This window comes from Pseudopipra pipra, chromosome 1 (assembly GCF_036250125.1).
Source record: "Pseudopipra pipra isolate bDixPip1 chromosome 1, bDixPip1.hap1, whole genome shotgun sequence".
Classification (NCBI taxonomy): Eukaryota; Metazoa; Chordata; class Aves; order Passeriformes; family Pipridae; genus Pseudopipra; species Pseudopipra pipra.
Window position 1 is genome coordinate 66,632,153 of NC_087549.1, and position 14,239 is coordinate 66,646,391.

General features: G+C 37.7%; 1 protein-coding gene across 4 annotated transcripts in view; it reads left to right on the forward strand.

The window, feature by feature from the left end:
- PTPN3 (protein tyrosine phosphatase non-receptor type 3) overlaps window positions 1-14,239 on the forward strand; it is a 163,757-nt gene that overhangs the window by 69,438 nt on the left and 80,080 nt on the right. For 3 of the 4 annotated variants that reach the window (XM_064659957.1, XM_064659941.1, XM_064659948.1), the window contains exons 3-6: window positions 10,869-10,976; window positions 11,133-11,190; window positions 12,230-12,308; window positions 13,624-13,668. In XM_064659957.1, the coding sequence (XP_064516027.1) occupies window positions 10,869-10,976; window positions 11,133-11,190; window positions 12,230-12,308; window positions 13,624-13,668 (290 nt within the window). The remainder of the gene's footprint in view (window positions 1-10,868; window positions 10,977-11,132; window positions 11,191-12,229; window positions 12,309-13,623; window positions 13,669-14,239) is intronic. The other variant, XM_064659942.1, reaches the window with a different exon arrangement.

The following is a 14,239-nucleotide window of genomic DNA, read 5'->3' on the forward strand; positions in this document are numbered from 1 at the left end:
GTTCACTTTGCAGACTGATAGCTTTGTCTATTGGATATTAGTTGAAGTAGGAATTATTTGATAGGTTAAATATATTATTTTCATTCTAATATATACAGAATTAGTCTTGTATTAGTATATATTTTATATGCTGTGTATGTATATGCATATATGTGTGTGTCTATGAAGTAGCTAACATTGGGAGACACAGTACAAGGTGAGTAGGTATGTAAGAGAAGGAGCAACACGTTAGTATACAATTGTTTGTCTCTAGTATGCCCTAAGAATTGCCTTATCTGTCAGTGAGCTGGCATAATTACCATATACCACCCCCCCCGCACAAGGATCTGTGAAAAATGAGGAATTCAAAATGTTTTTAAATCCATGCGTAGTAGTATATTCATTCTTTGTAAACAAGTGTTTACACAGCTTTACATTTAGTGCTAGGCTGTAAGTCCAGCACTGTACAAGTGAAAATTGTTTCTCATTTCATCCTTTAAGCAGTGACCACAATATGGGAACCATTGAGAAGGAGCTGGCTAGACCTTGTTAGGCCTTCCAGTACCTAAAGAAAGCTGGAGAGGGACTTTGTACAAGGACATGTAGTGATTGTACAAGGACATTTAGTGATAGAACAAGAGGGAAATGGCTTTAAACTGAGAGAGGGTAGATTTAGACTAGATATTAGGAAGAAACTCTTTGCTGTGAGGGTGGTGAGACACTGGAATGGGTTGCCCAGAGTAACTGTGGGTGCTCCATCCCTGAAAGTGTTCAAGGCCAGGCTGGGTGGGGCTTTGAACAACCTGGGTTACTTGAAGGTGTCCCTGCCCACAGCAGGGGAGTTGGAATGAGGTGATCTTTAAGGTCTTTTTCAACCCAAACCATTCTATGATTCTGATTTTTCTGAAACTGCAAACCCAGCTGATTGCTCTCCCTACCTTCAGCGTACCCCTAGGGTATCCCTGCTGGTTACCTCCTGCATCCAAGAATTAGAAGAACCTCCTTTGCTACAGCTGTAATGCTGAACCGTGTAGGAGTGATGTAGGACTCATTACTGCTTTACTGAAAACAAGCAGGGAGCATGGCTGCCCCACTGTGTTATGGGCTAAAAAAAGGAAATTTCACAGCAGATTTATTTCTTTGAGTACTGAGCTGTCATACTGGTACTGAGGGAGGCTGCACTTATCTGCCAGGATGGCCCTTCCTGGTTATCTAACCTTGAAGTCTGCCTAAGAATAGTTTTTGCCATGCTCTGGTAGTATCACAAGGTCCATTTCTCAAAAGGGTTTGAAGCCAGCTGCAGAAAATTCGCAACCAAGTTCTGCCTACAATAGCAGAAAAATTCGGCTTTGTGAGGTTTGTGCCTGACTCTGTGTTTATTTTAGTTGCTAAAATCGTTCAGTTTTGTGTCTGTAAGCAAAGAGTGACTCTGGTCTGTGGTCAGTCTGGGAATCAGCTAGGCACATACTGAAGGAAAGTAAGTTTTGCTCTGAACAGATTTTCCCCACTAATTAAGTCTTTCTCTGTTGCTTTAGAGAAACTGTTTCTCATATCAAGAAGTTTTTCTCCACATTTAATTAATTTCTCGATGACAACTTAGCTGATAATTCTATATTTTTAAGAAAATAAATATGCATATCACATGGCACAATTATCCAGAAGACAAATTGACAGCAATGTATTTAATAATCTAGTAGTATATTATTAAAATGAAGGTGCTTTCCAAAGTGACTAGACATACATACAAGATACTTGGATAAAAAGACTTACTATGTCTTGTGAATTTTGTAAATATACCTTCTAGTTTTTTACTTTATCAGTTTTTACCAGTATCGCTGAAATCTGTTGAATTTTTCTCTCCTGGAGCTGAACAGGGTCATCTCTTCTAAAGCATAGGGTGTAGTGTTTTCTCTTTAAAAGAATTTCAGTGTATCAGTGGAAAACTAAGGTTGGGTGGTGTGTTTGGGGTCTAGTGGTACTGGGTTCTGATCTGTGAAGGCTCAAGTTTTGATATATGTTGCACTTTGAACTAGTATTAGTCTAATATTCATGTATACATAAGTATGATTTATGTTCATAGACTTTTCTATGACAAATAGTGGAAAGCGAACAGGGAAAATCAGTGTACTTGAATCTTGGTCTTTATCCATTCAATAATATAAATGGAACTGGAAACTTCTCCCTTTCTAATGACAATGTACTGAAAAATACTGAGCATTGCTTTGTCATGTAGCAGCCACCTGAACATGGAATTCTTACAAAAACAAGGTTTCTTTCCAAGCAAGGAGATTATATAGGAAAACAACATCAAAGAAAAGAAACATTAAGGGTAAGGGAAACTTGAGATGAATTTACTTTAATTTTAAACAAATAGATATTCTTCTATGTTGCCATTTCAAGTATCTTGTTGACAATGCACAGATGCTCAAAGCTACAAAATATGGGCTGGATTTAAATTCAATACAAAGATGATAGATTAAATAGTCTAAATTTACAACCTGACACTGAAAACAACTTATGTATTTTGAAATTTTGAACTACTGCTAAGAGAGATCTTTAAAGTGATGGTAGAACATTCATGGTATCTTCGAATAGTGAACCTTTCAGAGAACAGGGAGAATAGAGATTTATCTTTCTCTTCATTCTGTAACAACAGGGTCTTTATAGAGCCCACAAAGCTGATTTTCATCAAATTTAGTTAGCAAATTGCATGGGCTCATGGCACTTTTGTAGTTATACCTATAGGACTGCTAAATGGTATTTTGATTTTCCAGTGGTTTTCAGTAGCAGGGTGAATGAAAATCAAATACCCTAAATCTGGACAAAGGAAGAAGGAAGGTGGATTTTGCATATGGAAATGACCAGAGGGACTTTCTATCTATTGAGAAACCTGAAGATAGCTGCATAATTTGATTCCTGAAAATTCTTATTAAGCACTTAGCCCAAAGAATAGCAGTATCCTGACCAACTGTAAATAAAGACTTAGTTGCAAGAGAACAGTGCCAGTTTTCTCCTGGATTTTTTGCTTTGGCAGAGTAGTGAAGTGATTTGGCTTTTTTGTTCATTGTTTTTATTTAAAGGTTTTTATACTGCACTTTTGGTGAATCTGAAATTTGTATTGATGGTATTGCAAAGAGTTAATGAGTGTAACTTGCTGCATGTGCTGTTCTTAGGTCACCATTATCAGGAAAGTTCACATGGGAGTACAGACAGACACATTCCACTACATTGCTTACAGTCCAAAGAGAAATGTATGTTAACTATGCAAGGCTGAAATGGCCTTCCTTGTCTTTCCACCATTAAGTGCTTCAGTACTTAGATGGAACATGTCCAAAGTCCAGGCAAAGAATAAAAGGTGCTTGTAAGCTAACAGTTGGAAATGTTCTTTCAAAACCCCATTTGAGATAAAGATTTGACTGCATTTAGTACTGAATGTTGCTCTTGACTTTAATTTTATCCAAGTTTTCTTGAAGCCTCCCAGTAAATTTGATGTGTTTGAATTTTGTGGTAAGGTTAACTCACCTCTGTCTCTGATGTTACCTCTTTCTTGTTCTAAGGCTATAATGCGTAGGCTTTCCACATGGAGAAAATGCTAGTTGTGATTCTAATATATACAGAATGCGCTCACATGCCATGTTTGAGTGTGTTTAATAGGTGTATATTGAGCAATAATGCAAATTTATTTGTATTTTTTCATATAAACATGCAAGAATTTTCTGGTTTTGCTCTACTTTGACTCATTTAGCAGGAATGACCACTTGGGAAGCTCACCTCTCAATTTCCAGTAAACTGACTTTTGTGAAAGGATAAAATTTATAGCATCAGATGACTTCTGTATTACATTGTCTTTCTGAATTGACACTTTTAACTAAGTACCTGTGATTTTTGCTTTTAGAGTAGTTGGCTTTTAATAATAGGGTTGCCTTCTAGAAATAAGATGATGAGGCTATAATAATTCAATAAGTTGGAGGACGTAGTGTTCAAATTGTAAGGAATGTTTTTCCTTCTCTGCCAGCCCAGTTAAGCTCCTTCCAGGATTTGAGAAGGAACATGATTGTTAAAGTTAACACAAACAATTACTATTGGTATATTTATAATAATATTGGTATATTTATAATTAATATAACAGAGATACAAGCCTTAAAGGTTCTTTTTAATTGTGGGTCAGAGTTTTATAATTTTAAACATCTCATAGAAGAATCCAATAATGCAGAATTGTTGTATCTTTCTCACCAAGTTTTCCTACTGGATATTGTTTGATAATATAAGGCAGTTTAGTGCTACTCTGTGTCCCCGCATGTCGAAAGAGAAAGAACTGCTGTAAAAAGTCCCAGGCTAGCAACAAATATTTAGGTTTATATTGAGCCAGATCAGTATATTCTATGACTGGAAAACAATAAGACACCATGAAATTTGATGATGCCTTTGAGGACAGTGAGAAAGTGAACCACCCTACAGCAGGCTTGTTAGTCTTAGCCCTTTGTGGGGCCTGACTTAATAATAAATGCTGAAGGAAAGAATTAAAGGAAGGAGATATTTTTCCAAAGTTAGAACTGAAATGACTAATCTCATATATATGTTTATTTTAAATCATTTTTGAGGCAGAAGAAATGCATTGTGTCAAAACTCTGTCCTTGGATAAATATTTTGTATGACCTTTATATAGGAAAATACTGCGCTACTGAGTATGGAATCTAGAAAGTTATGGGATGGGCAGGGAGTTGGCTTGAGAGGTGACAGTAGATCTTGCTGAAAAGGAGGTGTTAAACAGTGCAAGGACATTAATGTGTTGCTATTGAATCTTTTTCAGTAAATCAAAAATTTGAGGTTTGAGACCTTATTATCAATAAAAAGATACAGGTAGCAAGTAGGCTATCTTGAACAAGGAGTAATTGCAGTGAGGGAAATCAGTAGTGTAAACTAATAGCTTTTATAAGATGAGGTAATATTTTTTTAAGATCAATTTTCAGTTGCTAACAATAGAAGAGGAGAACACTGGTAGTTTGCAGGCTGGGCTGATCATGTGTTAACATTCTGAAAAAGGTGAGTGCTACTATGCACCAGGCAGGATTCTTCAGCCTGTGTCAAGGAAGTATTAACAGTGTTAATCTTGGCATTGAGGCCACCCCCTAGGGAAGGTCATAAGTGGATCCTGGCTACTTGCAGGCAAAAGAGGGAAATTCCAGTCAGGCAGGCATAGAAAGCAAAACTAGGATGCTCTGCAGAAGACTGGGCCTTAGGAGAGAAGAGGCTGTTCTGTTTATTTTGGCTGAACAAAATCTTCCATACTCTGAATAAGAGCGGGTATCATATGGGTAAATAAATTCCAGTAAGAGAAAAGGATAGAGTTAGCAGAAGACCAAATAAATTGATTGTGTGTAAAATTAGTGTGGAAATGGAAAGAAAGTTGTAGCACTTTGTTCAGGCTCATAGGTGTTTTGGGACCAAAGAACACAGTCTATTTGCTTGTGGGTGAGTGTTACAGACTGAATTAGGAAAGGATGACCTCAAACAGCACATGAGGGGTGGTGAGTATTGTGTCTGAAGTGAGACTGAATTTGCAAAAGCTTAGGTGGTGTTTAAGTGGGAGGTTATCATTGCCAGAAAGTGGGGGCAAAACTTCTGTAGAGGAGAGGGACAGGCAGAGGTGCAATATGTTTCACTGTCCTCTTAAAGTGTCTCTTTGTACTAATTAACTTATAGAAGCTAACAAACTGAAAAACTTTACATGCATATTTACACCTTCACTCTAAAGAACTAAGAGTCTTACCTTATGTTTATGCAGTTCTTAGGACAGTGAGTCTTGATCACCCCAACTTCTAGGCACTATTTGACATTAAAAAAAAAAAAGGCATTTTTTTTCCTCTTCACAATTGTTTGACTTACTAGACATTGAACTTGACTAATCTAAATTCCCTAAATATAGTAGAAATTTTTTTTGACGCAGTTAGAATGTAATAGGTGCTAATTATGACTGCTTTAAATATTAATATTTGGCCTATCCAACATAAATTGTAATTGATTTGAAGATAGATTTAAATGGAGGTGAATAATGTGTGGTTATGAGGTGGCTGATACAGAGCTTTTAACAGTTCAGAATAAGGATTAGTAGATGTTGTGAAGGTGAAATAGATGGAAAATTCTTTTCAGAGTAGAAACATGCAAACGTCTTGAAAATGTTTCTTTTCACTAGAAAACTTAAAAATTCTTAAAATTATCTTAAGAGCTTGTGTCATTGTAACAGTGTAGGCTAGTGACGAGAGTGCATAATTTTTTTAATGTCATTGTAGAAAGGCAAGAACTTTGTTAGGAGCGTCTTAGCTACTTGCTCTAATGGTTGATAGGGTTAAGGAGAACTTGGTTCTAATGCCCAGTATAGCTGAGCACTGTTATGTTGGTTTGCCCTCTTCCTATGGCACAGGGGAGTGAAAATATGTGTTGTAATATTTACACATAGTAATATTAGAATATGTTGTGGCCACGATCTGTATCGGAAAGCACGTCAAAATTCAAAAGTGGTGATGTGACATCCTTAGCCTTCCTCACATTACACTTAGGTCTCAAGACTGTTTATGGGCAAACTAGATTGAAGATTGTGCAGCATGAGCTGTGGGGTCATTTTTAGGTATATAGGCTGAAAAGTAATTCAGGTGTTTCTTAAAATAATGCCAAAACAAAGGAAATAAACATGTATTGAAAAACAACAAAAACCTTTATCTTTGGAAATTTTAACAGAACACTTGAACAATTTAAAAGGACATCTTAGCTTAGATTTCTGGAGTGGGTGCTTGATCTAGGCACTGTGAAAGCAACTTTGTGCATTTAACATCAGAGGGCAAGAACTGTAACCACATAAAAGTAGTGTTAGAAATTATTTTTTTTTTTTAGGAAACATCTCCATGTTTCCTAGGAAGAGAAGTAAATAGTAGGTATGTAGGTGAATGAGTCTAGTACTGGCTGAGCAGCTGGTTTTAGGATTAGGAGACCCATGGGAATATTGCAGAGAGAACTGTGACTGCTGAGCAGGAATATCATAGCAGGGAGCTTGCTTATAGGTAAGCAATGAGAAGGCTTAGCAATTCATGTATGCTGGGGAAGAGGGGTAATGCAATTGTGAAGGGGTGAGGAGAGAGAAGGTGAAGGCATGTGAATTGGGATGAAGGACTAGAAGCATGAAAAAATAGAAGGAAATTAGGAGATAATGCTGTTGCAGAGAAAGGAGACCAAAAGGAATAAGAACTGTTGAAATTCAAACCAAAAATTAGCAGAAGAATCTGCCCTCTGTGGTCTTGTCCTGCCCAATTTGAAATGAAACCTGAGATTCCTGGGCACCTTCTTTCAACAAAGTATCTGTCCCAGCCCCTGTAATTACTGCTCTTAGTCACAATATAACTTCAGTTGCTCATTTAGATCCTGTCAAAAGTATGCAGCATAGGTGGTGCGATTGTTGTTGTTTTGCAGGTGTCATGTGGTGTCACTTGGAAATGTTTTAACATTTTGCTTTTAAAAACCCAACCCTGGGGAAATGAATGTGGTATATCTACTAAGGCAGTGCTAAAGACGAACTTATATATGTCAGGAAATGCCCATTATTTCAGAGGGTTAGGGTGGCATCTGCTGTTTCCGTAGGGCCCTCTTGTGTACATATAGGGATAATTTCTGATGGACAAATCTCAGTCTTTATTGTGAAGGCAGTTTCATTGATTGTGCTGGACAGAACTGCCTGACAGGTGCATGGTGCCATGGCTTTGTGTGACAAGGAATGCATGGTCATGTGATCCTCACCTGTTGCCAAGAGTTCAGTTTCTAAGCTGAATTCTAGACCTATGCTATTTCATTTAAAAATGGTGTTTGATCTATCATGGTTTTACTATCCTATGGAATGGTAGCCTGTTTGAAAGGAGAGGAGTGGGAATGTGCAGCTGGGGAAGAAGGAGGGGACAGAGCTGCTGCTTTTAGTGCCCACACAGCCCTACAGGCCTGAGTGGATTCACATTTATTGTGAGACCTCAATTGTTTGTTGTGAAAGTTAAACAAGCTGGGAGACTGCTGGAGGGGAAAGGGTACTCTCAACAGTCGAGTGTTGCCTACATTGTTTTCTGCACATGTGACTTTACTCGAAAAATGGGCACAGCTTTTCACAGGAGGCCAACAGCCTGAGGTAGTAACACTGAGCATTCAAGTCACAAATAAGATGCTAGTTCTGCTTTAGCAGTAGAAAATGTTGGATAATATTCCATCCTCCAAAATAAGGTGGGCCAGGTGGGTGTCCTTAGCTTGAATTTTTGTTTTTCTTTTCCCATCTTTTTAAATAGGAAGAGTGCTTCTATGAGATAAGGGAAGACTATGGAATATATTACTGTTTAAAGCACTCAATCACAACAGTGTGGTACCCTATAAAAAAATAATAAAAATCTGTCTTCTGAATTGGACTTACTAATCTGTTGTATAATAAAAAAGGTCTAAGCAAAGAATTGGGTTGGCTTATTACGTAGACACTCTTATGAACTGAGCAAGATGAGGACCACCCACAAAAATGTTGTCACTATCACGCTTGTGCATGAAGTCCTTTGTTTCAAGAGATTATTTTTAAAAATTAAGAAATTTGTTCAAAAAATCAGAACTTGATGAAGCCAGAGCTCAGGTTTTAAGAAATTTGTTCCAGAACAAAGTGCTTGTCTTTTACAGTCTAAATAATTTTTCCTCTGGTTGTGTTTTTTGTTTTGGTCTGGTTTTTGGTTTGTTTTTTTTTTTTTAAATGTGTGCTATTTGTTTCTGCTTTTAAGGGTGAGATTTGGAAAAATCTCACTCAAACTAATTTGAAAAATTTAGTTTTCTGTGATTTTTCTTGAATAGAAAAAATACAAAGCAAACTGGTCTGATTTTTATTCTATCTAGCAATTCTGTACCTAAAAATCGAGAGCTAAGATGCCAAACAGTTTTGCAAGTGTGGTGGGTTGACTCTGACTGGATGCCAGTTGCCCACCAAAGCTGCTCTATCACTCTCCTCTGCAACTGGACAGGGGAGAGAAATTATAGCAAAAGGTTTATGAGTTGAGATAAGGACAGGGAGAGATCACTCACCAGGTACTGTCATGGGCAAAACAGACTGAATTTGGGGATATTCACTAAATTTATTACTAACAAAATCAGTGGGATAATGAGAAGTAAAATTAATCTTAAAAACATCTTCCCTCCACTCATCCCTCCTTTCCAGGATCTACCTCCTCCCCCCCAGCAGTGCAGGGAGATGGGGAATGGGGGTTATGGTCAGTTCATCACATGTTGTTCCTGCCACTGCTCAGGGAGAAGAGTTCTTCCCCTGCTCCAGTGTAGGATACCTCTCATGGGAGACAGTCCTCCATGAACTTCTCCAGTGTAAGTCCATCCCATAGGCAACAGTTCTTCACGAACTGGTCCAGTATGGGTCACTCTACCATGAGGTGCGATCCTTCAGGCACAGGCTGCTCCAGTGTGGGACCTCACAGGGCCACAGGTTCTACCAGGAAATCTATTCCAGCTTGAGCTCCTCTCCCCATGGGTCAGCAGGTCCCTGCCAGGACCCTGCTCCAGCACAGGTTTCCCATGGGCTCACAGCCCTATTTCAGGCATGGCTCTGGCATGGGTCTTCTCCACAGGCTGTAGGTGGATCTCTTCACCCCTGGACTTCCATGAGTTGTGGGAGCACAGCTGCCCCACTATGGTCTGCACCATGGGCTGCAAGGGAACCTCAGTTTTGGTGCCTGGAGCACCTCCTTCCCATCCTTCTCCACTGACCTTGGTGTCTGCAGAGCTATTCCTCTCACATATTCTCACTCCACTCTTCTCTGGCCACAATTACATCTGCACAATAAGTTTTTTTTTCCTTCTTTAATATGTTATCACAGAGGCATCACTATCATCCCTGATTGACTCGGCCTTAGTCAGTGGCGAGTCCGTCGTGAAGGCAGCTGGCATTGGCTTTACCAGACATTAAGGAAACTTCCAGCAGCTTCTCACAGAAGCCACCCATGTAGTCCCCCTGCTACCAGAACCTGGCCACACAGACCCAATACAGCAAGCTACTTATTACTTATTAGCATATTTAGGATTGCAGTCTTGTTGAGGGGATTTTGTTTGTTTCTTTTTGTGGTTGGTGGTTTGTGGTTGGTTTGTTTTTTTTTAATAGGACTGGTTCACAGAGTTCTTTGGTAAAAGTTGGTTAATCTGTTCTCCACAATGCCATGGCATGGAGATCCTTTTTGGTTTGGGAAAAATTATACCTTACACTTATGGTTTCTGCTGCCTGTAATTTCCTGTTGCACCAATTCTTCTCTGATACCTGTCATGAGAGACATCTATGCAGAAAATGGGGTCACTGAATGACAGCTGAGCATGTGAAGGCGGAGAGGCAGGTGAGAGTACAGGCTGAAGTACAGGATCTTATGGTTGGAGCACAGCATCCTCCTTCTTTTTTCCCCCATCCTAGTGTATACTCACTTGCCTTTTGGCAGATGATGTGGAAACAGAGTGTGCTGGTGGTGACAGCAGGGACCAGAGCAACCTCATGTGTCTGTAAGCCATCCCTGCAGGCTACCACTCCAGAGAAGGGCATTGCTCCCACTGTGGGCAAGAGAGAGGTGGTCTGCTTACAATTAAATTGCTGCCCCCGCCTCAAGGGCTGCAATACATGTCAGTTCACATTCGGAAATTTCATGTGCTTAATGTATTTTGGAAAGAAAACCAAACTTTTATCAGAATAAAGTTTTTATTGCTGCGAAACTTTGAATTGATGAATTAACAGCTATTTTTATTCATGAGTTACATTCAAAAAAAGATATTTCAGTTAATTGTATCTTAAAATGTATAAGAGTTGCAGAGTTTCACTTCTAAGGTTTTCTCATTTTCAGAAACAAGACACTGGACAGATTTTGTTGGATATGACCTATAACCAGTTGGGTGTGACAGAGAAGGAATACTTTGGTTTACAGCAAAATGAAACTTCAGTAGATTCACCTGTAAGTACAGTTAATAATAAATGTGTGTGCATGTATATGTATGTATAAATATATATACATATGTGCATACACATATATGTATACACACGTATTCATGCACACACATGCACATAAAGAAACAGTATTTATTTGTAAATATTTTAATCCATCTAATAGTTTTTCATTTCACAGCGATGGCTTGAACCAAGCAAACCTATTAGAAAACAGTTAAAAGGTAAGACTTGTTTTTAATATCTTGATTGTAACTTTGTAGTCCTGGTTTTCTGTGTTGTTATGATTAGAAAAAATGCAGTTTGTCCAGATGGCAAATTTTCATCAGGAACAAGTCTTATCTCTGCCAGTCTCTTCAAGAGAGCTTTCTACTACTCCTTACTCCTATCCGACCTGCTAGGTCACTAACTTTGATGTTGTAATAGAATCTAAACCTGGCTTCTGAGCAGTGTTAGACTTCATGGCCATGAAAGCAGGAGTTGTGCCAGTGAATTCCTCCTGGTAGGGAAGATAAGGAAGAAGGGGTTTGATTGAGGGAAGCATAGCCAATTTCATGTATGGTAATATCTTGTCTCAAGTACAGCAAGAAAAAACAAATTTTTGCTTTTTTATTAAAAACTAATGAAACAAAGAACACCACACACTTCCAAGTGTATGTGTTTTTCTAGTGTGTCTTGTTTATAAACAGCTTTGAGTAACACAGAATGCTTACCAAGAAGTACAGGTGGACCAGCATGATGGTGCCAGCTAGCAGCTTAGGAGGACTGAGTGACACTATTGCAATTTATGCTGTGGCACTTGAGCTATGCTTTTCAACTCTCTTATTTTTACCCTGTGTTACAGATTATGTTTGTTTTTTTTTTTTTCAATTCATACACAAGGTTAGCATGGTGAACTTCTGTAATGTCAGGTATTTATACGTAAGATAGAATTGAGTGTTATGCCAGTTGAGACACCTTAAGCATATTTGGTTCTTTTCTCTCTTCTAATCCTTATGAGGCAAAGGTACCTTAATAACGCCTTTTATGCAAAGTAGCATATACAAAGTACTTTAAATGAAAGCATTACAGCATTTGAGTGTTTTCTTCTCAAAGTCGGTGTTAGGGGATCAGGAGAGACTTCTCATAGTTTCTTTTAGTTCCATGAGAAAAATACAAGAGATTTCCCTATGGTTGTTCAGGTAATTTTTCTGGAAATATAGAAATTAAAACTGTTTTCTGTTTTAAACTAAAAATTTTATTTGCTCTTCTAAAATATTGCAGGAGGTTTTCCCTGCACCCTTCGTTTTCGTGTAAGGTTTTTTATACCTGATCCTAACACACTTCAGCAAGAACAAACCAGGTAACTTCTCTTTGTTTACTTCCATGAAATAGGAATGTGTAAAGCCCTCCTTTCACATGTCCAAAGCTTTGCAAACTATGCTCTATTACATAAATAACTTTGTATAACTCTTAATATTAAATGTGTTTGGATTGGACAGCTTGATGCAATGCTCATGATGAATGGTTTCTGCTACACACAGCCTACAACTCCAAAATACAGTAGGAATATAAGCAAGTACAAAGATGTCAGTTGGTTTATTTGCACCTTGAATTCTTTGGTTTTTTTGAGCCTGCATGCCCTAGATCTATCTTAGAAGTTTTGTATCAACATTGAGTCAGTTTTGAACATGTGCAGTAGATTTAATGCCAAGGGCGTGGAAGGGTGGGGTTTATTTTGTTTCAGGAAGAACAGATAACAGTTCTTGTTTCCTAGTTTGCCCATTACACTTGTAACATGCAAAGATCTATAGTCCTTTGGTTTACAGTAGACCTTTTTTTTTTTTTTACCTGTCTCTGAGTTTTTAGGGTGATGGGGTACATGAATTATAAGCAATTTTCAATTAATTTGTCACAAGATTTTAATTGAATACTTGTTTTGTTCAGTGCCTTTGATTTGGAATTTAGAATTTGAGGGCACCCATTAATCTGGTATTTTTGTAACATTTTCACTGCTTGTTGATTTCAGTGTCTTGAGAATATAAATAACTATTGACCTGTTTTGATATTTGTTAATCATGCAGTTTTAAGCTGCTCTGCAGTTTAAAACTGAAATTATTTGGTGATCCGTTCTTTATGCTTCTTCATATCTCATTTCTTCAGTAGCACTAAAAAGTAACATTGTCAAATACACTAATAAGAGCAAGACTGAACTGCTCTTGTAGAATTAAGAGCTTTTTGTCATCATATACTGCTAGAGAAATGTCTCATTCTCAATTGAGTTGATGCAAGATAGGCCTTCACAGTCTATCTTGATTTTTTTGTTTGTTTGTTTGGTTGGTTTTGTTGTTTTTTTTTTTTTTAATGTTGCATTCAAAGTCAATATTCCAGGAAGAAAGAGAGCCCAGTTCTGTAGTGGTTTTTGGTTTTTGTAGTGTTAGTTGTGACATTAATACTATGATCCTGGAGTTGCAGTGCAGACTGCCAAAGATCTTTAAAACTTTTATCGGACTAAGTGGGTGTATGATTGCATATTTGTCAATGCCACTAATCTTTATTCATCTGTTTGTATAGTTTGCTGAGATATCTAATAAAATAAAACTAATATATGTAGCCATTTAAACCATACCTTTTAAAATAAATGTACATTTTTTCTTTTCCTAAAATACCTTTTCTAGGCACTTATTCTTTCTGCAATTGAAGATTGATATTGCAGAAGGAAGGTAAGAAGAAGAATCTTCAATTTCTCTGTAATTATTTTAAAAATAAAATAAAAATGCCTTTTTCTGAGGGTATTGTTGCTATAAAAATGTGCCTTGTGAAACATTGGTTTAAGGGAAAATTAAATTGCTAGGAAATGTTACAAATTGTCACATAGCTCACTCATTAAGAACATTTGTCTGTTGTAAATGAGCTGTGGGAGATGCCATGTGTCTGCAGGCACAATGTTAACTGAATAGATATTTATGCAAGGCTTGGTGTGACAGGCGTGGAATTCCACGTGGGACCAACTATCCACTGTGGTAAGCAGGAGGGAGTAGCAAAGAGCAGTTCATACTATCGTTTCTTCTGATTTCAGGGTTATATTACCTATATGGTGGGTATATACCCAGTAGTTCCTTTGGCTGCAATTCCTGTGTGTTTGTACATTTAAAAAAAAAAGGGTGGGGAGAATGATAGTCCAAGTACTTCTGCCAAACATAAATTGCATTTAGGATTTGTTTTTTTTCTTCTATAGAGTCAGTTTTGGTCATAAGATAAGAGCTGTCTTTGTGCTCGGCATTGGCTAATTTT